Here is a 22,802-nt window from a genome sequence, read left to right on the forward strand (position 1 = left end):
AGTTAACTGCAGTAATGTGATTCTGAGTATTCTTAGCTGAATATTTTATTGACTATGCCCTGTTTAGTCTGCAATTAGTGGAAGATGGGAAATGGAATTTTAATCTTTTCTCAATTGGTTTTGAAAGGTTCTTCTGATGTGATGCACATTAACCTTTGAAGGGTATGGCCAGTGTTTCACATGAAGTGACAGAGATAAAGGATGAATTTTGGGAGTGGATAAGCAACTGACACCTAGTTGTAAAGAACCAGACTTGCTTTGAAGACCTAAATTGATCTGGAAGAGAATGAAGAGTGGCTCGCTTGAAGATTAGTTTAGGCTTGAAGATTAGTTTAGGCTTGAACACCAACAGCACAGAATCAGAAACTCACTGCAAATTAGCCAAAACTGAAGGAGAACAATTGAATCTCATGAGACAGCTTGGAAAATACAGAATGATTTAGATAGCAGTAGTTCAGAAAATGACTCTTCCCCAGTAACTTTTCTTTCTCCACTTCATTTAGTTATTCTTCACATACAACATGTGCATTGTTCAAAATGTGATGTGTGCCCGTACCTTCAAGTTACACCTTGGCTTTTCTGTACATGTTGGGGAAGGCCCTCCCCTTTCAATTTAAATTCTTGTTATTTATTATTACTTCCTACAAAGCTCCAGCTGTTTACTCCCCTTTACTGAACCAAAAGCTCCCCAGATGTCTTTCTCGTGTGTGTGTGTGAGAGAGAGAGAGCAATGTTTGGACAATTAGTCATAAAATAGTTTTCACATAAACTGCTAGAATTTAAAGTCTCTGAAATGCTGATTTATATTATTCACTATTTATATCATTTAGGATTCTCTCTATCTATAATACATAGCACAATGAAGAAAATGCATGTCTATCAAGTAATCTGCTATTGTATTTATGTGCAGGGGGACTTGGTCTATGTTAATTATGCTCGTCATGAGGATTTCTCCTGGCTTGAAAGGGAAATGGGCATTAACTGCACTGGAAAGATTGTAATTGCCAGATATGGGAAAATCTTCAGAGGAAACAAGGTAGAAACTCTTCCTATCTATGGGCAAAGCTATATTTTTGCACAATACTATCAAATAAAAATTTGAGGAAGAAAAGTTGATAAGGTAGAAACTTGTTAAATAGTGTGTTTAATAACCAGACCTCCACATATTAGGAATCTCAGTGTGAGGCATGAAGATATTAAGTATTGACACACTTGCAGGTGTACTTTTGCTATTTCAATTCAGGCAATATCATTGTACATATTTATAAAGTGGGTGTGCATCTATTGTATCTGGTCCCAGATTTGCACGATTGACATTAAATGCTGCTAATTTCCTATCTTGGGGGGGTGATCAAGCATCTGATCCACAGGTGCAGAATACAGCTGAAACTGATCGCAGAAAACAACCAAAATGTTGTTTCTGTCAGTTTGACTAACAAAGCATCCTATCTTCACTCTAACATCAATCATCAGTACAAATTCATCTAGTCATTTGGGAAGATTTTTAAACTTTTTCACTGATTCTCTGAATGTGATCACCATTTGTAAGGCCAGCATTCATTGTCCATCCCACCCCTTGTTGCCAATGACAATCTGATGTGGGCCTTCTTGAACCAGTGTAGGCCATTGAAAGAGCCATTAGAAGTTCATGGTTTTATTTAATGACCCAATGATCAACGCTTTTTAAAAACCTTCTGCTTTTGCCTTCTACCTACCTTTTCCAGACATAGATATTCAATACATTTAAATTAACTAAATTTAAGTAAAATAAAAAAAGGTCTATTCTTTCAATAACCATTTCTTGCCATTGGATTGAATGCACTATGCGTAGAGACACAAGAGACTGCAGATGCTAGAATCTGGAGGAACTCAGCAGGTCAGGCGACATCTATGGACACTTCAGGTCGAGACCCTTCATCTGCTTTGTCCAGATGAAGAGTCTCAGCACAAAATATTGACTGTCCATTTCCTTTCACAGATGCTGCTTGAACCACTGAGTTCCTCCAGCATCTTATGTGTTGCATCATGTTTAGCCAGGCACAGTCTTAGCAAATAGACAGATCTGAAAATCTGTGGTGGTCTGTGCTGTCTCTTTGGACTCCAAGGATCAAGAACAGTCTTGGGGCAAAAGATGCTAGTGTTGGCTTAAGCTAGCAGCAGTGGTTCAGTGACCATTGGAAGTTATTAGCCAGATTCTTTCCATGCTTGCTTTATGATGGAACTGGATAGGCTGGAGGCAAAATGCTGACAGACTTTTTGTCCATATTTCTCATAATGTCATAGGATGCCATTTGGTACATTGAATTTCTGCCAACTCAGAGCAATCCCATTCCCTGACTTGGACCCCTGTAACCTGTTCTTTTTCATGTGGTAATCAACTCCACTCTGAATTCTCCTACTATCCACTTACCTGGGATAATTTACTGGAATGAATTAACCTACCAACCAGCAAATCTTTGGGATGTAGAAGGACAATGGGAGCATCCTGTTTCCCAGGCAGTCACTGTTAGAGAATGCAAGCTTCTCACAGACATCACCAGAGATGTGAGGTAGCAGCACTACCTGCTGCACATTAGGTCTCATGCTAAGAGTGTTTGGCACTCCATGAACAGCCCTATCTCAATAATTGCAAGGATGAACAAGTTTTGTGCAAAAGACAAGTTTGACGCAGTTACAACCACCCTCATTCAGAAGTGCTGAGTGCATGATTCTTGACATCCTTCATGGGTTCCCATCAATATTAAAGGCAGTCTTCTGCCTGTTCATTTCACTGCATATGATACCAAGACGTGGCTGAACAGTTAAAGCATTGTGACTGAAATGTTGTGCTGCAGAACCAGCTGAAACTCTGTTTTTAATGCTGCTGACAAACTATGGCCTCAGCCCAACATCGTGGAAAATTGACCATTAGTTTCTTATTCATAAAATTCAATATGTCCAACAGCTGTCCTCATCTTAACCATTGGTAAAGTGATGGATGGATTCTTCCATCGTATGACTAAGCAGTGCTACTTTGCCAATGACCTGCTCACCGATCCTCAGCTTGACATTCATTAGCTACACTTGGTCCAAGTATGGACAAAGGAACTGAATTCCAGAGACAAAATGAGAATAACTGTAACAAAACTGTTTCCATCAACATGAAGATAAAAGACTGAGCACGAGTAGAAATTTGATGTTTTTCCCCAATCCAGACAATTCTTAAGGATAATACAAGAATGACTTGTTATAGTGAATCTCGACCTGAAAAGTTGACTATCCCTTTGCCACCACAGATGCTGCCTGACCCGTTGAGTTCCTCCAGCAGTTTGTTTTTGCATGCTTTTCTTCCTGTTTGAGAGAACTACATTGGGTTCCTCTTCCCTGCTTGCTCTACCCAAGAGCAGGTCTTTCATTATAATGAGTTATAGTGGAGTTCAGGGAAAATGGCTCACACTGGTAATGTATTCAGGAAAGACAGAGATCTAGTGATGCAAGATCTTTGATGGTGGATGTTGCCTTCTTGAGGCGGCGCCTCCTGTGGATGCTGCCGATGGTGGGGAGGCATGTGCCTGTGATGTGTTGGGCAGGGTCCACTATTCTCTGCAGCTTCTGGAGATAGAAATGAGCACTTTTGATGATGGAATGATTACGTTGCTGGAGTTTCATCTCAGGTCAAACAGAACACCAAGAAAGCAAAAAGTGTGAGTCAGATTCAGTTGGGACTGGCTAACAAAGGAATGGAGTTTGTATTTAGTCCAAGGCATTCCTGGTCAATTTGACAGATGTGTTTGGCCCTTACTTGTTAGTAGTGTTTGGTGAAGTTTTCCCCAAGTCATTTCAGATTCTTGTCTTGAACATTTTTGCTGTGGATTTCTCCACATGCGGTTCAAGTTTAGTAGAACTATGCATATATTCATAAGTATAATATTGTAATTTCTGGCAGATGCCATGGTAGACAATGGTTACTTTGTGCAATATTCAATCTTTTATTGCTGTAGTGCTATGTTGGCAACGCTTGGTTGGAAGATGCTCAACTAATCAAATGAAAAATAGAGAGAAAAACAGAATGGGAGGCATTGAGATCAGCGTATCTTTACAGAAGCATAATTCCAACATTGGTTCAAGTTCTTGCTATTCCTAATGTACAAGATGATAAGAGGCATAGATCGAGTGGACAGTCAGAGACTTTTTCCCAGGGCAACAATGGCTAACACGAGGGGGCATAATTTTTAAGGTGATTGGAGGAAGATATAAGGGGGATGTCAGGGGTAAGTTTTTTACACAGAGAGTGGTGGGTGCGTCGAATGCACTGCCGGCAGAGGTTGTGGGGGCAGATACATTAGGGACATTTAAGAGACTCTTAGACACATGAATGATAGAGAAATGGAGGGCTATGTGAGAGGGAAGGGTTAGATAGATCTTAGAGCAGGATAAAATGTCAGCACAACATTGTGGTGCTAAGGGCCTGTACTGTGCTGTAGTGTTCTATGTTTTTAAGATTTGGAAGAGTTGCCTGAAGTTGCAATGAAAATGTTAATTTCCTTTTTTCTCCCCCAAGACTGGGAAGGACCTCCCAAGACAGAGGATTAAAGAAAGAATTTTGAAAGTTTGATCATTTCTGGGCCAGGAGACTCCCAGATGTTTCAATAATATCTGCCAGCACAGCAGTCTGCAGTGTGGGCTCTGCTGAGTGATGTTTAGATGCAGCATTTCAACTACTGGTTCCACTTCTGTTTTTCCCTGCTGATTAGATGGAGCTTGTAGCAGATTCCCAGTTCCTCTTCCAGTGTTCATTGTTGAGAGTATTAGGGAATTTAACATTCTATAGAGCAAGTCCACGTACTTGAAAATTAATTGTTATTTTAAAAAGGCCTCAACTTCTGCCTAAAAATTTGACTTTTATTTTCAGTTTGAGTTAATTGTATCTTGTTTCTGTTTCCTAGGTTAAGAATGCTATGAAAGCAGGTGCTAAAGGAATCATCTTTTTCTCTGACCCAGCTGATTATAGTGCACCAGGGGTGTTACCTTACCCAAGAGGCTGGAACCTCCCTGGAAATGGTGTCCAGCGTGGAACCGTATTGATCACGAATGGAGCCGGTGATCCTCTAACTCCAGGATTTCCAGCTAATGGTACATAATGTGGCAAGCAATCTTTGTCCTTTTGAGCAGAGTGAGACTTGGTAAAATATTAGTACTGTGCCTTGTTTCCGTGAAGCTGATTAATTTAGATTTGGTGTAAAATGGCTCCAGTGTCTTCAGGTTTGGAGCAACATTTCCTGTTCATTTTTTAACAAAATTTGTTTGAGACTTGGTTCCAGAAAACATTCTTTGCAACATCAAATTCTACAACACACTAAAATACAGTGCAAATTAAAAATGTGAAGAAACTTGCAAGTAGTTGGAGTCAAGGAATTGAAAGATAGAGTTTCTTAAACAATTCTTTCCTAGTGAAATTATTGTGAAATGGGGTTAAAAATAGATTGAACTCTCAGCCTTGAAAAAAGCAGTGGAACTCCCAACATATGTGCTGGTGTTATCAAAGGTACCAATTTAAAGTTGTAATGGAAATGATCAAATTTATTTCAGTTCAGAATTTGATGCTACCATGGTCATGGGGTTGAAATCCAAACCATTACATGATCATCCAATGCAGAGAAGATAGCTATTCAGTGCATCATACCTCATCCTGAAGAATTGAACCCAATTTCCCCCCAGCAGTGTTAAATTGCGCTCCTCCTTCTCCAGGTTTCACTGCAGTGTTGAAAACAATTTGGTTTTCCTGCCATTAACTTCTCTTTCTCCTCTCCTCTTTCTTTCGCACACTTAAGGGGGACCCTACCATGCATACAGGGTCAATCTATTAGAGCAGAGAGGACTGATAGTCATATGTTTGGCTGTAACAGATCCAGTGGTCATTGGTGGATAGGAAGCCTTTTGGGGGGCCAATTCTCCTCAAATGTAAATTGGTTTATTATTGTCACATGAATTGAGTTACTGTGAAAAACTTTGTTTTGCATGCTATCCATACAGATCATTTCATCACATCAGTGCATTGAGGTAGTATAAGGAAAAACAATTAACAGAATGCAGAATAAAGTGTCACAGTTACAGTGGAAGTGCAGTGCAGGCAGACAGTAAGTTGCAAGGCCATAACGGGTATTAGAGGAAAGGTACTAGCATGGATAGAAGATTGGCTGACTGGCAGAAGGCAAAGAGTGGGAATAAAGGGGGCCTTTTCTGGTTGGCTGCCTGTGACTAGTGGTGTTCCGCAGGCGTCGGTGTTGGGTTGGGTCCGCTACTTTTCACATTATATGTTAATGATCTGGATGATGGAATTGATGGATTTGTGGCCAAGTTTGCAGATGATATAAAGATAGGTGGAGGGGCAGATAGTGTTGAGGAAGCAGGGAGTCTGCAGTCAAACTTGGACAGTTTGGGAGAATGGGCAAAGAAGTGGCAGATGGAATACAGCAGAGGGAACTGTATGGTCATGCACTTTGGTAGAAGGAATAAAGGCAGAGACTATTTTCTAAATGGGGAGCGAATTCAGAAATCTGATTTGGAGTCCTAAGTGCAGGATTCCTTAAAGGTTAACTTCAGGTTGAGTCAGTAGTAAGGAAGACAAAGGCAATGTTAGCATTCATTTCAAGAGGACTAGAAAACAAAAACAAGGATGTAATGCTGAGGCTTTATAAGGCATTGGTCAGACCACGTTTGGAGTATTGTGAGCAGTTTTGGGCCCTATATCTAAGGAAGGATGTGCTGGCGTTGGAGAGGGTCCAGAGGAGGTTTATGAGAATGATCCCAGGAATGAAAAGGTTAATGTATGGGGAGCATTTGATGGCTCTGGGCCTGTAATTGCTGAAGTTTAGATGAATGGGGGGGGGGGGGGTGGGATATCATTGAAACCTAATAAATATTGAAAGATTGAAAAGCCTGGATAGAGTCAATGTTGAGAGGATCTTTCCAGTAGTGGGAGAGTCTAGGACCAGAGAGCACAGCCTTAGAATAGAAGGACATCTTTTTAGAACATAGATGAGGAATTTCTTTAGCCAGAAGGCGGTAAATGTGTGGAAATCATTGCCACAGACGGCTGTGGAGGCCAAGTCATTGGGTATATTTAAAGCAGAGGCTGATAGGTTCTTGATTAGTAAGGGCGTCAAAGGTTAGGGGGAGAAGGCAGGAGAATGGAGTTGAGAGGGAAAAATAAATCAGCCATGATTGAATGGCAGAGCAGACATAATGAGCTCAATGGCCTAATTCTGCTCCTATGCCTTAGGGTTAAGGTAGATTGTAAGGTCAAGAGTCCATTTTTATCATACTACGGGACTGTTTGATAGTCTTATAACACCGGGATAGAATCTGTCCTTGAGCCTGGTGGTACGTCCTTTCAGGCTTTTGTATCTTCTGCCCGATGGGAGGGGAGGAGAAGAGAGAATGTCCTGGGTGCAAAGGGCCTTTGATTATGCTGGCTGCTAACTGAGGCAGTGAGAAGTGTGGACAGAGTCCATGGAGGGGGGGGGCAGGTTTTTGTGAGTGTGCTGACTGTGTCCAGCTACCCTCCTTGCAGTTACTTGCGGTCATGGGCAGTAGCGTTGCAATCATTTAGGATGCTTTCTGTGTGCATCTATAAGAGATGGTGAGTGTCAAAGGGGACATGCCAAATTTCTTTAGCCTCCAGAGGAAGTAGAGGCTTTCTTGGCCGTGGCGCCACATGGTTGAACCAGGACAGGCCTATTGGTGATGTCTGTTCCTAGAAACTTGAAACTCTCAACTCTCTCGATCTCAGCACAGTTAATGTGAACAGGAGCATGTGTACTGCCCCACTTCCTGAAGTCAATGACCAGCTCTTTTGTTTTGCTGACATTGAGGGAAAGGTTGTTATCATGACATCATGTGCCACTTACTCTCTCTACCTCCTTCCTGTACTCTGACTCATTGTTATTTGAGTTTCAGCTCACTTGGGTGGTGTCATCTGCAAACTTGCAGATGGAGTTTAGAGCATAATCTGGCTATGCAATTGTGAGTGTATAGGGAGTAGTAGAGGAACTGAGGATACAGCTTTGTGGGGCCCCAGTTGCTGAGGATAATTGTGGTGGATGTGTTACTGCCTATCCTTGCTGATTGTGGTCTGTTGGTCAGCAAGTCAAGAATAGTGTTGCAAAGGGAGGTGTTGAGTCCCAGGTCCAGGAGTTTGGCGATGAGGTTGCTTGGAATTATAGTATTGAAGGCAGAGCTGTAGTCAATAAGCAATAGTCTAATGTAGGTGTCTTTATTGTCCAGATGCTCCAGAGAGGAGTGTTGGGCCGCGGAGATGGCATCCGCTGTGGACCTGTTTCAGCGGTAGGCAGATTGCAGTGGGTTGAGGTTGTTTGGGAGGTTGGAGATGATGTGTGCCATGACCAGCCTCTCAAAGTTCTTCATGATGGTGGATGACAGAGACCACCAGGCCAAAGTCATTAAGGCATGTTACCTTGTTTTTCTTCAGTACCAGAATGATAGTGGTCTTAAAGCAGGTGGGAACCTCAGATTGAAGTATGGAGAGGTTAAAAATGTCTGCAAATACCCCCACTAGCTGACCTGTGCAGGATCTAAGGGCACAGTTAGGGATACCATCCAGGCTAGATGCCTTCCTTGGGCTCTCTCTCCAGAAGACTGATCTGATGTCTGCAATGGTGACTGTGGGGTTCAGGTGTTTGGAGGCTGTTGGGGCAGCGAGTGACATTCCAATCCCCTTCTGTTCAAAACATGCATAGAATGCGTTAAGTTCATTGGGAAGGGATGCACTGTTGTCGGCAATGCTGCCCCACTTAGTTTATGTAGCCCGTTATTGCATGTAAGCCCTGCCACAATTGATGGCTAGTCCAGGACTTGATTTTGGACTGGTATTGTCTCTTGGCATCCCTGGTAGCTTTATGAAGGTCATAGCTCAACTTCCTGTATAGGTCAGGGTTACCTGATTTGAATGCCACAGTCCTGGACTTCAGTAGCAAGTGGATCTCCATTTCATCCATGGTTTCCAGTTTGGAACAAGCAGATCTTTGGTGCACAGTCTCCACACACAGTCCATGACGGTGGTGACATACTCATCTAGGTTGGCTGCTGATCTCGTACTCCCCATTCCAAGATCCTAATGGTTCAAATGTGCCCCTTGTATCTGCTACCTAAATCTTGTCTGTTTATTAATTCAAGACCAGATGACCTCCTCATGGACTTCTTAGTCGTACAGCACAGAAACAGGAACTTTGGCCCACCATGTTCTATGTCGACCACAGACAAGATAAGATATCTATATAGTCACATGTACATCGAAACACAGTGAAATGCATCTTTGCGTAGAGTGTTCTGGGGGCAACCCACAAGTGTCGCCACACTTCTGGCACCAACATAGCATGCCCACAACTTTCTAACCAGTACGTCTTTGGAATGTGGGAGGAAACCGGAGCACCTGGAGGAAACCCACGCAGACACAGGGAGAATGTACTGAACTCCTTACAGATAGTGGCCAGAATTGAACCTGGGTCGCTGGTGCTATAATAGCATTATGTTAACCGCTACACTACCGTGCCTGCCCATTAAGTACCTATCTGTACTGGTCCCATCTACTGGCACTTGATCCATAACCTGCTGTGCTTTAGTAATTTGTGCTCGTCCAGATGAATGCTTAAATATCGTAAAGAGTATCTGCCTTCACCAACTTCTCAAGTATTTTATTCCAGATTGCAAGCATCTCCTGGGTGAAAAAATTCTTCCTCAGGTACCCTCTGAACCTCTTCCCTTACTTCAGCCTGCAAAATGTATCTCACCACCCTTATCAGGATTAAATTCCGTCTGCCATTGCCCAGCCCCAGCCCAACTTGCCAGCTAATCAATACCACTCTGTAACCTAAAGACTACTCTCCTTGCTATCAACAAACAAATTTTCATATCATCTGCAAACTTATGGCTCACAGATCGAACAAATTGGGGATGGTGAGCAGGAGGGACTCACACTAAGTTTTCTCTAATAGAATGCAAAGGTAATGGATTATAATAACTGGGTGATCAATCATTGTATTAACATTAAAAATTGTCCGGAGCAGGTAAATCACATCTGCAGATGAATACAGTGAGGACTGGTGAGCAAGTTTTGCTGAGGAAGTACTACTTGGGAGCACTACTGATGGCTCCATCCATCACTCTAATGATTGAGAGTGGAATAGCAATTGTATGCATTGAATTTTGTGACTAGGAAGTCTCTGGCCAATTTTCCACAAAGTTAGGTAGATAGAGAATGTATTCTAGAATGGGAGAATTCAACTGCAAGAAATTTAAGTTATTTTCATCACTGTATAGTTGCTGATTGTTATAAAACCCAAATAACTAACATGTCCGATTGGGAAGGGAATTGGCTACCCATGCGTGGTCTGGCCTGGATATTACTCCAGTCCACCATAATGCAGTTGACTCTAAACTGTCATCTGAAATAGCTGAGTGAGCCACTCGCATCAAGGGCTGTGGCAAAATAATCTCTCGATCCTAGCAAATCCACTCTCCTAGGATGGCCTGTGACTTATTGACGTACAACCTGAACGTCTGTAACTGCCTTTTAAATGTCTTTGTGGCAAACCTGCAGGTATTATCCATTCAGATTATCTAATTAGGGTGGCGCAGCAAGTAGAGGCGCTGCCTCGCAGCCCCAGAGACCCGAGCTCAATCTGACTTCTGTCTGGGTGGAGTTTGTGTGCTCTCCCTGTGACTGGCATGGGTTCCCTCTGGGTGGGCCTATTTCCCTCCCACATCCCAAAGGCATGCAGGTCAGTGGGTTAACTGCCCACTGTAAATTGTCCTTAGGTGAGTGGTCAAATCTGGGAGGAGTTGATGACAATGTGGGAAGAACAAAATGAGATTAATGCAGACAAGAGACTGCAGATGCTGGAATCTGGAGCAAAAAAACAAACCACTGGAAGAACTTGGTGGGTTGAGCAGCATCTGTGGTGGGGTGGGGGAGGGGAATTAATTTTTTGACGTTTCATGCAGATGAAGCCAGGTGGGTGGAAGGGAGGGTGAAGATGGAGACAGCTGCTGGAGGGTGATAAGCAAGTTTGATGAGATCTATGAGAGTACGGGAGACACGGGCTTGGTGTTCATTGGAGGGATCGTGGTCCAGGAGTAGGTGTGAGGAGGTATCCGAGAGCTGCCGTCTGGCCTCTGCAGGGTGGAGCTCTGTCCACCAGACTACATTGGCATTGCCCTCGTCTGCAGGTTTGATGACTAGATTGTGCATTCTGCAAAGTGAGTGGAGTGCTGCATATTCGGGTGGAGTGAGGTTGGAGTGGGTGAGGGGAGCAGAAGAAATAAAGGCAGTTATAGTTGCAACGGCAGTTGGGTAAAAGGCCCTGAAGGAGGTGAGGGGATGTCCAAGAGGAAAGAAGAAGGCAGGAAAGGGTCATCCATTAACCCTGGGGGTGGGTGAGGGCTCCTTGCCAAAGAAATGGTGCACAGGTTACAGAAGGGAGAGTTCAACGTTGTGATGGGCCTGGAACACATTGAGGTGCAGACGCAGGGGTTGGAGCTGGGGCAAGCTGTTCGCTACAGAGGAAAGTAATTGGAGGGAGGGGTGGTGAGGGAAAGGGGAGCTCGGGGGGGCGCGAGAAAGAAGGGGGAAGGTGTTAGGGCTGGGGTAGGATATGAAGTCAGAGGAGGGTGGGGGGCTGTAGTGAGAATGGCGATGGGGAAGAAGGACGAAGACCTGGCGGGGCATCGGGAACCCGGAGCTGGGCAAGTTTTTAATCCTTCGTTGAGGCCAGGAACACGAGGAACTGCTTGTTGAAAGAGTGGATCTAGCAGAGGATGAAAAAGAATTGTGGACCCCAGCATGTTTAGGATTAATGTAAATGAGTGGTTTTCATTCAGCATGGACTCAGTGGGCTGAAGGGCCTGTTTCCATTCTGTATCTCCGTGAATCTATAAAACAAGAGCTACTGTCCTCAGTAAAGTGAAGTGATGATTGAAATACAATAAAGATTAGAATCTTGCATGGATATAAAGACAGATTTTATAGGTGACAAATCAGATTTACATGTATCTGTTGGTAAAAATCACACTTCCTCTTTGAAATGACAATATTAACATTAGAGATATAAATGTTACAGTGCTTCCTACCTAAACATTTACTGGCAAGACTAATACAAGCAAGTGTCACCATGTGTAGAATTTCCAAGGCCAATTGAACTGTGCAGCTTGTAATACATACGTATTGTTTTTCCAGTGTGTAGATGCTATGAAACAAATGAGGGAAAAGAAAACAAATCTACGATAAGAAAGGAGAGTGATCAAAGCAAGAAATAGAAATTAAATAAAATTGCTGAAGAATGCAAGAAAGTAAGTAGGAAATAAGTCAGATTAAAGACGAGCCATGTCTGGCATCTTGATTTAAGGGGCTAGTGAAGGTGGTGTAGTTGATGTATCTGGGTTTTCAGAAGATATATGACAGTGTCACATAAAAGATTCCTTAGCAGAATTGATTTAAAGGTATAATAGGAGAATGGCTACAAAACTAGCAAAGGGACAAAAAGCAGAGAGGTATGATATCAGATGCAAGGAAGGTCTTAAAGATGTCCTCCAAGGATTAGTACCAGGATTACTTTTTCTAGATAATTACCTGGACTTGAGTATTGGGGTGATAATATTGAAATATGCAGATAATAGGATACTTGAAAGCATGGTAAAGCCTGAGGAGAATATTATCTGGCTTCTGGGAAGATAAAGATTGATAAAATGGGCATCTGACGGGCAAGAAAAATGAGAAGCAGTAATTTCAATTGTAAGGCAGAATTTTAAAGAGGATGCAGGAAAAGAAAAACCTTGGGGTGCATGAATGCAGACACTTGTAAACTACTGGTTAGGCCTCGGTTAGATTGTGTATTTCTGGGTAACACAATTTGAAAAGGCTGTCAAGGCCCAGAGGAAAGTGTAGTGGTGATGGATGAGAATAATACCAGGGATGAGAGACTTCAGTTTATTGGATGCACTGGAGAAGCTGGTATTCTCCTTGGAGTAAAGAAGGCTTTACTAAATAAGTTCAGAATTATGAGGGAGCTTTGAGTAGGTGGGGAGAAACTCTCTTCACTGGCAGGTGGATCAGTGACCAGGAGACACAGATTTAAGGTCATAAAATGTAAGCACATACAGGCAGAAGGAGAAAACATAGCAATTGAGTTGCAATAGCCTAATAAAACTCTCTGTAAGAGGATGTTGAATTTGTATTGTGAACAGTCTGTAACAAAATATTCCAAGATGTGATTCAGAAGATGTGCAAGCATTAATGAAACCTTGACATAAGCATGCAAATACACAGAAGTAGAGTAGACCATTCAGCCCTTCATGGCTGCTCTGCCATTCAGTAAGATCATGGCTGATCTTTTACTTCAGTGTCACTTTCCTGCACGAACACCATATCACTTGATTCTCCTGATATCCAAAAATCAATCAATTGTCTAAACTTATTATTGGCTTACTCTTGAATGCAAATGAATACAAGAATGTAGAGCTAAAGATGATAGAAAATCATGTTAACATATTTAATTTTTCCTGTCATTTAGGTCTTTGCTTTGGATCCACTCAAAGCCCTTATTTTAAAAAATTCTTTTGAATAATTATGAACTTGTCAACATCCTTGTATACTGTTGGAATTTGGTTCAGATGCTAGTTGTATGATTGATTTGAAATGTGTTATTATTGAGGATTTTAAGTAGAGGTGGACATTTAAGTAATCACAAAGCTATTTCCACAGTCAATAATAAATCGTAAAAAATGAACTCTATAGATTTGTATGCTTTTGAAAGGAAAAGTTTTTCTTATAATAGACTTTTTTTTTCAGAATATGCATTCAGATTGGATGAAGCTATTGGCCTTCCAAAAATCCCTGTTCATCCTATCAGCTATCAAGACGCGGAAGAGTTGCTGCAGTAAGTTGTCTGAAAATGTTTACGAGGTCTGTTTCAAATTTCCTACACTACACGAGTAGGATTTGAACCCTCATTCACAGATTATTTTCCAGGTTAGTTGATTGATGACATAATCATGACACCAGCAGACCTTTTGTCTTATATAAATTGCTTTATCTATATCAAAAGCAACCAGTGCATGCAATTTGAAAAAAAAATACTTGAACAATATGGTTTTGCATTCTACTAAGCAATTTCTCATGCACTTAATACTATTGCATCCATCAAAACTAAATTATTATCTCAAAGAACGTTCCAAAACTACAGAAATACTGTCTTGCTTTGATTTTTTTCATAATTTTTCTATACTTGGGTATTAGATATGTATAGATTTTTGTTTTACTGACACCAGAAGAATTCGTGCAAATTTAAAAGGTTTTTAAGCAGCCTACCTAGGTCATACTTGCTATATGCAAATTGAGTGTTGTAGTTCTCTACATTGCATCGTGACCACATTTCAAATATAGAATTCTTCGGGATGTCTTAACATCCATGGAAGCTATCAGATAAATGAGAGTTCTTTTCATATTTTATCGCATTCAGAAATCAGCTTGGGTATGTAATCATATCCTCTGATAGACATTGACAAAAAATGATTGAAATAAGCTGGGAGAAGTGGCCTTGATCATCTGTAGATTTTTAAAAATTCTTTTATGAGATGTAACACTAGCAAAGCCAGCATTTAGCAACCAACCCCTGTTAATCTTGAAAAATACCTGGTGAGCTGTCTCCATGGATGGTAATAACCTGCTTGGTGAAGGTATTCTCCTGGTGGTGCTGCCCTTATTCAGTTATGTGGTGCAGTTGGCAAGTTTGGTAATTGCAGTACCTTTTTAAATGATGCATGTTGGCGGAGAGTGTGAATGTTCATTGTGGTGGATGGGGTACCAGTCAGGTATGCTGCCTTATCCTGGATGGTTTCAAGCTGCTAGAGTGTTATTAGAGCTACACACATTGAGCCTGTAAGATGTAAGGTGGACAAACTTTGAGAAGAGGGTCACTGCAGAACATTCAACTTTTGAGGTGCTTTTGAAACCACAGTGACTGATCAAGTTGTTTCTTCTCAGTGGTGACTGCCCAGGATATTGATAGTTTGGACTTTGGTTACGATAATGCCATTGAATGTCAAAAGTGGATGGTTAGAATGTGGATGCCAGAAACTTGTGTAATTCAAATCCTATTTGCTACTTATCAGCTGATTCTTTAATATTATTTTGGTTTTGCTCAACCCAAGCATGATTTGCAAATGGAATTAAAGACTGTGCAATCATTAATAAACAATCCCCATTCTGACCTTTTGATGGAAACTTATCGATGGGAACAGCAGAAGATTGTTGGGCCTAGGGCAGTGTCCCAAAGAAACTCCTGCAGAAATCTCCTGAGGCTGAAATGAACCAGGGCTCCTTGTTCTGCACCTGCTCACATGCTACCTTGATGCTCAGATCAATCACTTCCACCTTGCTTTTGAAATTCAGCTCTTTTGTTCATGTTTACACTCAGGCTACAACGTTGTCTGAAGCTGAATGGCCCTGTGAAACTAAATTTGAGCATTGGTAAGTATCACTTGACAGCACGGTCAATGACACACTCCATGACCTTGGATGGTAATTGGACAGATCTAATTTGCCTTGTTATTATCTTTTATCTATAATCCCACACTAGCATTGTCAAAAAATGCCAGGGAGAATATAAAGGACTAATTTCTGGTCTTTCAAGATGAGAAGATTTAGTTATAGATCAAATACATTGTTCCCTCTAAGAGGAAATGGAAGGGAATCAAAGACAGGAGTTCCTTGACCCCAAAATACAGTGTGGGAAGTAGCAGAATTAGAGAGGGTGTGTCCCACGTCAGCGTGGCAATTTCAAGAAGACTCTGGTAGATGTTAAAGTGCAGAGGAGAAACTAAAAGAAACATCAGGCAAAAGGGATAAAATGAGACTAGGTCGGTGGCTAACATAAAAGAGATTCTAAAAGTTCTTCCAAAGACGTATTAACAGGAAAAGAAAGGAGGTACCAGCCAATCAGGATCAAAATGGAGGCCTTCTGGTGAAGAGCGAATGTCCTAAATGGAGATCCTGTTTTTCTAGGATAAGGACTTTGTCAAAGCCACAGTAAGCAGAGGGTATTGGAATATTGAACAAGAAACCATGGATAAGGAGTAAGTGCTAGAAAGCGTGGAGTCATTTTCCATGTCGTTGTCTCTTAGGCAGCGGAAGACTTGCCACAGGTGGGGTGGCAGATGGTGTGCTTCTTCCACTGTTTTTGCTGGACTTCCACAGACTCCCGATGAAGGTTCTCACTGCCACCCAAGAAGTTTCTTCTCTATTTTGATCACCCTTGATCAGCTAGAAATCTCCACATATTGATTCAGATTCAAATTAGTTTATTGTCAAATACACCTGAGTGCAATGAAATTCCTTGTTCGCATGAAGCTCACAGAGTGAACAGTATACAAGGTAATAATAGATACAACAATAAATACAGTGATGGGCGCAAATCAATGGAATGGTGCAAAGTACAGTAGTGCAAAAAGAAGTATTAAAGTGACCATAACCAAGAGGTAGAATTAATGGTTCAAGAATGTGGCAGTACTACCAGGAAGGGGATGTGAAAGAGATGATTGGTTCAGAAGTCTGGTAGCAGTGGGGAAGAAACTGTTCTTGAGTCTGGTTGTCCAGTCTTTCAAGCTCCTGTATCTTCTCCTAGAATTTAGAAGAGAGAAAAGGGAATGGCCAGGGTGGCAGGCATCCTTGACGATACTGTTAGCCTTCCTGACGTAACGCACTATAAATATGGACTGGATGGAAGGATGTGATGAGCCCTTGATGGACTGAGCAGTGTGTACCACTCTCTGCAGGTTCCGACGGTTCAGAGCAGTTGCCAAACGAGGCTGAAATGCAACTCTGCAGCGTATTTTTTATAGTGCATCTGTAGAAAATCAGAAGAATCCTCATGGGCAAGTTGAACCTTCTCAGACGCTAAGAATATATGTGTGCTGATGTGCTTTCCTGATCACTGCATCAGTATGTAGGGACCAAGAAAGGTTGCTGGTGATATGGATGCCAAGGAACTTTAACCTGTTGGTCATCTCTACAGCAGGTCTGCTGATGAGGACAGGGTTATATTCACCACCCTCCCCCCCTCCCCTGCCCCAACCCCCTTGCTTCCTTAGGTCAACAACCAGCTCTTTTGTCTTGTTGATGTTAAGGGCTAGGTTGTTGTTCTGACACCATGACACAAGGTTCGCAATCTCTTTTCCTGTACTCCGTCTCATCATTGTTGTTGATCTACCCATTACAGTGGTGTCATCAGCCAACTTGAAGATCAAGTTGGCACTGTATTTGGCCACACAGTCATGGGTATACAGGCAGTAGGGCAGGGGACTGTTCATGCAAACCTGGGGAGCACCAGTGTTGAGGGTCAGGGTGGATGAAATGTTATGAACAATTCTAACTGACTGAGATCTGCTGGTCAGAAAATCCAGAAGCCAGTTACAGAATCCCCCCAAGGCCAAGGAACGTAATATTTTTTAGGGAGGCTTTGAGGACATATTTGAAGTGTTTCCTCTGTCCTCCCAGTAATCTCTTGCCATGGTGAAACCTGGCATTGAGGTAACATAGCAGTCATGTTGCTGCTTCTCAGTTCCAGTGACCTGGTTTTGATTCTGACCTCCAATGCTGTCTGTGGGGTGTTTGCATGTTCTCCCTATGGTGTGGGTTTCCCCTGGGCACTCCAGTTTTCTTCTGTGTCCCAGACGTGTGCTTGTTGATGGGTAAATTGGTCCTAGTGCAGGTGAACTATTTTGTTGCAATGAAATATATGGAATTGCTAGTGCTTTGAGGTGTCTGATTTTGAGAATGCATGTCTCAGAGGTTTGTAGGAGGGCAGTGGTTACTTTGTGCCAGGTTTGAGGTCTTAATCTTCAATCACTAACTCAGTTGGCCAAAGACTGTGCTGTTTCACCGAAGGTGATGGTGAATTTCATCATCAGCACCTCCCTTGCAAGAAGTGGCTTTAATAGATGGAAAATGGTCCATGTTTCCCAGGCTCTTATTATGGACTTTCAATATTTTTGTGAGAGATGTGCGGTCAGCTGGGGGAGTGGGCGGTATTGTGCAGTGGGGGCAGGTTGCTAGATGTGCTTTGTTTTTCAAATCTTTATTGTACTGGTCACTTCCTCCTAATGCTAAAGTGAACTGGCCGGTATTGACTTGGAGCTTGGCCTCTGGGTATGAATAAAAGCAAGCATTTTGACTGCCTGCAGCAATTCAATGACCTTGATTCTGCAGTGACCACCTTTCTGCAGTCACTGGAGCTGAAAAGCAACAGCATGACTGCTATGGTACCTCAACGCCAGGTTTCACCATGGCAAGAGATTACTGGGACAACAGAGGAAACACTTCAAAGATGGATGTGAGATGCAATATTACCACAAGAAAGAATGAGAGAAGTGTTACAGTGATGACACAGTTTTGCTTGATTCCAGTTTGCTCTGAGATTGGGCCAACTGTGGTCCTCTGGGTTCAGATCATGGCTTGCATGTCATTATGTAGAAGACAGAGGAAATAAATTTCTGAGGACAGCCCTATTTGAGGACTTTCCACAATTGCCCTCGGTTGACAGTCGAGGGCATTTGTGAGATCGAAAAGAGCCACATATGATGGTTGATACCATTTCCAACATTTTTGATGTATTTGAGGCTCCTGTCTATTTTGCCTCTTAATGAACTGAATCCTCGCTGTGATTCCAGGAGCAGCTCTTTGGCCACTCAGAGGAAGCAGTTGAGAATCCTTGCTGTGACTTTCCCTGCAGTACACAGCAGGGAGACCTGTCTAAAGTTACATCAGTTGCATTTGCTGCCTTTCATGTTCATGAAGGTTGTCATGATTATAGCATCTCTGATGACCTCCGGTGTGTCCTCTACCCAGAAGAGGAGAGGAGGCTGAGAGTTTGTGTCAGTCCACAGCAAGTCTGTGAACTTTAGCTCAGAAGCCTTGATACTTTTAAAAGGATCTTTCAGTCTTGTTGGCCTGAGATGGCAGCAAGACTGGACCAGATATGTGCTGACGGATGGAATCAAGGACAGTAATGGCAAGGACTGAGTTTTGGCTGAGGAATTCTTAAGGGCACTCTTTCCAGTTGACATTGACTGCCTCTATCTTCAATAAACTCTGCTCCTATGGGCTCTTAGGAGACTGCACCATACCATAGGAAGGATGTGCAAGTTTTAGAGAGGGTTCAGATGAGATTTACTGGAATTAATCCTGAAGTGTAGGATTCATTCCTCTGCAGAGTTTGGAGAAGCTAGGGTTGTTCCTCCTCGGAGTAGAGAATGCTGAGAGGGAATTTAGTAGAAGTGTTTAAATTCATGGGAGGTTTACATGGAGGAAATAAAGAGATACCGTTTTCTCCAGCTGAATGATACCCCGGATACAGGCTTAATCTAATTGGCAGAAGCAGCAGAGGCTTTGTATGAACAAAAACACTACTATGGAATGGGTAGTTAGGATTTAGAACCTATTGCCTCATTGGGTATGGAATCAGATTCCATTGGGGACTTCAAGGGAAGTGGCTAAATATCTGAAAGAGAAAATATTGCAGGGATGTTGGGGAATGGAGGGAGAGAGGGACTGAAAACACTGCTCATTGGACTGAATAACTTCCAGTACTGAATGGGCTTTGTGAGTCATGGCAATGGATTTGTTTTAAATCATAAAACAGTTGTTTTTTAACTTGCTATTTTCTTTAATTTCATTGCTCACTCTTTTCAACAGACACATGGGAGGAATTCAGCCCCCAGTGAATGGAAAGGACAACTGAATGTTTTCTTACAACATTGGACCTGGCTTCAAGGACAGTTACTCCTCGCAGTAGGTCGATGTGTATGGTAGTTAAAGGGATGGACTGCAGCGCGCCAGATGTGTCATGTGATTGACAATATCCTATCTTGCCGTCTCCTACCTTAGTATATTGTAACTATATGTGTCACCTCCGGATTGAGGAACTCAAATCTCGGTGTTGTATTTCATAATATTAATAATCTTAAAACAAATATAAATGAAAATACATTCTGTGGGCAATTGTATTAAAGAATGTAAAACTGATCTCATCTGCAGCCCCAGCACTAAATCCCAGGCCATGGTTCCCTCTCTTGCCTGTGCACAGTCCCTGGAGAGCAGGACCTGGAGCACAATTTCACCAGGACAATATGCGCTGTGGCTGTTTGTGGCCAAGGACCTTGGTGGTAACTGAATTTTGATGGGGTGACCACCATCTAAACCAGTTATTCTTCCATTCATTCTGCCCAATTCTAGCTTTACCTAATGGGTACACTGGAATTGCTAGGCAACTGCAACTGATGTCCAATCGTGCATGAGCTATGTTTACCTCCTGTTAAACATTGCACAAACTGAAGCTATCAACAGTCCCTGACAAAACTCTAACATCTGCAGCAATTCCTTTCCACTCGCCATCCACCATCTCAGAGGGAGTCAGATTCTTTATGTATTGTTGTCTTTAGACCCCGAAGCCGAGTTTGCAATGCCACCTCACCAGGTTCACAAAAACCACCCAGTTCAAACATTGTAAGATAGCCCATCTCCCTCGACTTGGCAGTCATTAAGCCCTCATCTAACGCCAGGCGCAGCAATCCCAGCTTTCCATCTTCTACTCTCCATAAAATTATCTGAGTTTATCTGAAATTCTACTACTCAAATCTTTCCTAGGACCAAGTCTCACTCATCCATCATTCTATCCTTGCTAACCAATACTTGCCCCTTGGCAGAACCTGTATCTGTGATGAAGGGTATAATATCCATTAATGAGGGCAATTAATCTGAGCATGTATTTTTTTTATTTGAATGCTAAGAGATTTATTTTAAATTTTAGTAAAGTCCAAATGCATGTCCACACGAGAAATGAAATGAAACGAATTTACAATGTCATTGGCAAAATTCGGGGTGCCGTGGAGCCAGGTGAGATTGTTAATGAATTTAGCATTATTTGAATTTATTGGATTCCTTATTTTTAAATTTTCATGATTTTTGTAGTGCTGGACATCTTTTATATTGCAAGATGCTGAATTCACTCATAGGCAATAATTTGTAAATTACCTATAACTAAGTGCATAGTGTTGGAGTTCTGAGACTGGCCAGGATGAAGAGATCTCTGATTTGGGCATTGACACAAAAGTTTTATTTTCTGATTATATAACTACACAAAAATCATGCCTTGCTGAGTGTGACAATAGTTATTTGAAGATAAAAAGGTTCTTGATATAGACAAATAAGCTGTGCCTTAATTTGCTCTGGCAGATCGGTATGTGATACTGGGAGGACATCGTGATGCATGGGTCTTCGGAGGTATAGATCCGACCACTGGAGCTGCTGTTGTGCACGAAGCTGTGAGGAGTTTTGCAAAGCTTGTGAGAGAGGGTAAAGATCTCTGAATGTGGTACAGGTTATGGTGTTGATCAGTTTGCTGCTACTGGCTTTGTTTCTCATTCTTCTTTCCTGAAGGCACAGATCTTTCTTGAAATAGGCTCTCCTGGTTCTCTGGTACATCATCTAAGTGGCTGTCTATATGGGAGCCTAAGCAATGATGATCAGCAAGTTTTTATACTGGCTATCTCCCCTCTTTCTTTCAGTCCAGATGAAGGGTCTAGTCCTGAAACATCAACCGTCCATTACTCTCCACAGATGCTGCCTGACCCGCTGAGTTCCTCCAGCCCTTTGTGTGTTATTCAACGTAAAGGACAGCAGTGGTCAAATTGCATTGCAATAAAGATTGCAGTTTAACAATCAGGAGAGTCTGATCTGGTTGCTTTCTCCTGGCCCCATTGCAGAGGCGAGCAATTATAAGATCCCAACATCTGCTTAAGCAACATTACTGAACCCTGTACCTTTTATGGGCTACATGTCCCTTCCTGTCCATTGAGAAAGATGATGCTCAATTTTAATTGAAAATGAACCACACTTTTTTTTTTAGCATAATCCTGCAGTGAATTGTGGGGTAAATTATTTATGATGTAGAGCTTGCTTAGCCGAAGTGCACATTGGACAATAGAATCATTGAAATTGATGTCACAGAAGGAGTCCATTTCAGCATTGGGTTCATGCCAATCAAAAAAAGAGTCCGTCTAATCTAACACAGAGATAGGTACTGAGATCACCACAGTCTACTTAACAAACATTCCAGTCATTTGTTTCCATGAGGTCCATGTTAACTTTAAGAAGTCTGACAACTATGTTAGGAGTGAAGAGGGTAGGGTCATTTCGAGGTCTAGGCCTTGTTTATAAAGATTTTCCCAATTTAGGATTGGTCCAGTGATTGGAATATCTGAACCAACATGCCTCAGATACATTGACCATATCCAGTTCTCTAATTCACAATTTTACAAAATGAGCTGCAGAGGTATCAAAAATTAAACTAATTTTTCTTTGATTTTCAGGAAGAGTCAGATTAAGGCAGCACTAGATCATGTTCTATGACAAAATGAAGGAAGTCTGTTACACACTAGTTCAGGAAATGCTCCTTTTGTTATTGCACAGAACTATAAATTGCAGAAAACTCAACTGGTTGCAAAAATAGTTAGAATCTACCAATGTCACTGTACATTGTATGTTGTCTGTGTCAGCTGGTTTCTGGAAGATTTTTTTGCACCAATGCATTTTACAATGAGTGGTTCCTATTTTATATTGTATAGTAATGACTGTATTATGCTTTTAAAAGGAATTAAGTCAACATTGCATAAATATTCTTCTAACATAAAAAGGAAAGTAGCTTTCTTCTGTATTTAGCAGTGCCCTCTTTTTACCCTCAATTGGAAAGTGA

General features: G+C 41.9%; 1 protein-coding gene across 1 annotated transcript in view; it reads left to right on the forward strand.

Annotated features, from left to right (window-relative positions):
- The window catches only part of naalad2 (N-acetylated alpha-linked acidic dipeptidase 2), an 81,734-nt gene that overhangs the window by 27,213 nt on the left and 31,719 nt on the right, over positions 1-22,802 (forward strand). Inside the window, 6 exon segments of the mRNA XM_052026314.1 lie at positions 911-1,036; positions 4,926-5,112; positions 13,844-13,931; positions 19,745-19,840; positions 20,859-20,944; positions 21,284-21,403. Coding sequence (XP_051882274.1) covers positions 911-1,036; positions 4,926-5,112; positions 13,844-13,931; positions 19,745-19,840; positions 20,859-20,944; positions 21,284-21,403 — 703 coding nt within the window.

Source organism: Pristis pectinata, chromosome 11 (assembly GCF_009764475.1).
Source record: "Pristis pectinata isolate sPriPec2 chromosome 11, sPriPec2.1.pri, whole genome shotgun sequence".
Taxonomy (NCBI): domain Eukaryota; kingdom Metazoa; phylum Chordata; class Chondrichthyes; order Rhinopristiformes; family Pristidae; genus Pristis; species Pristis pectinata.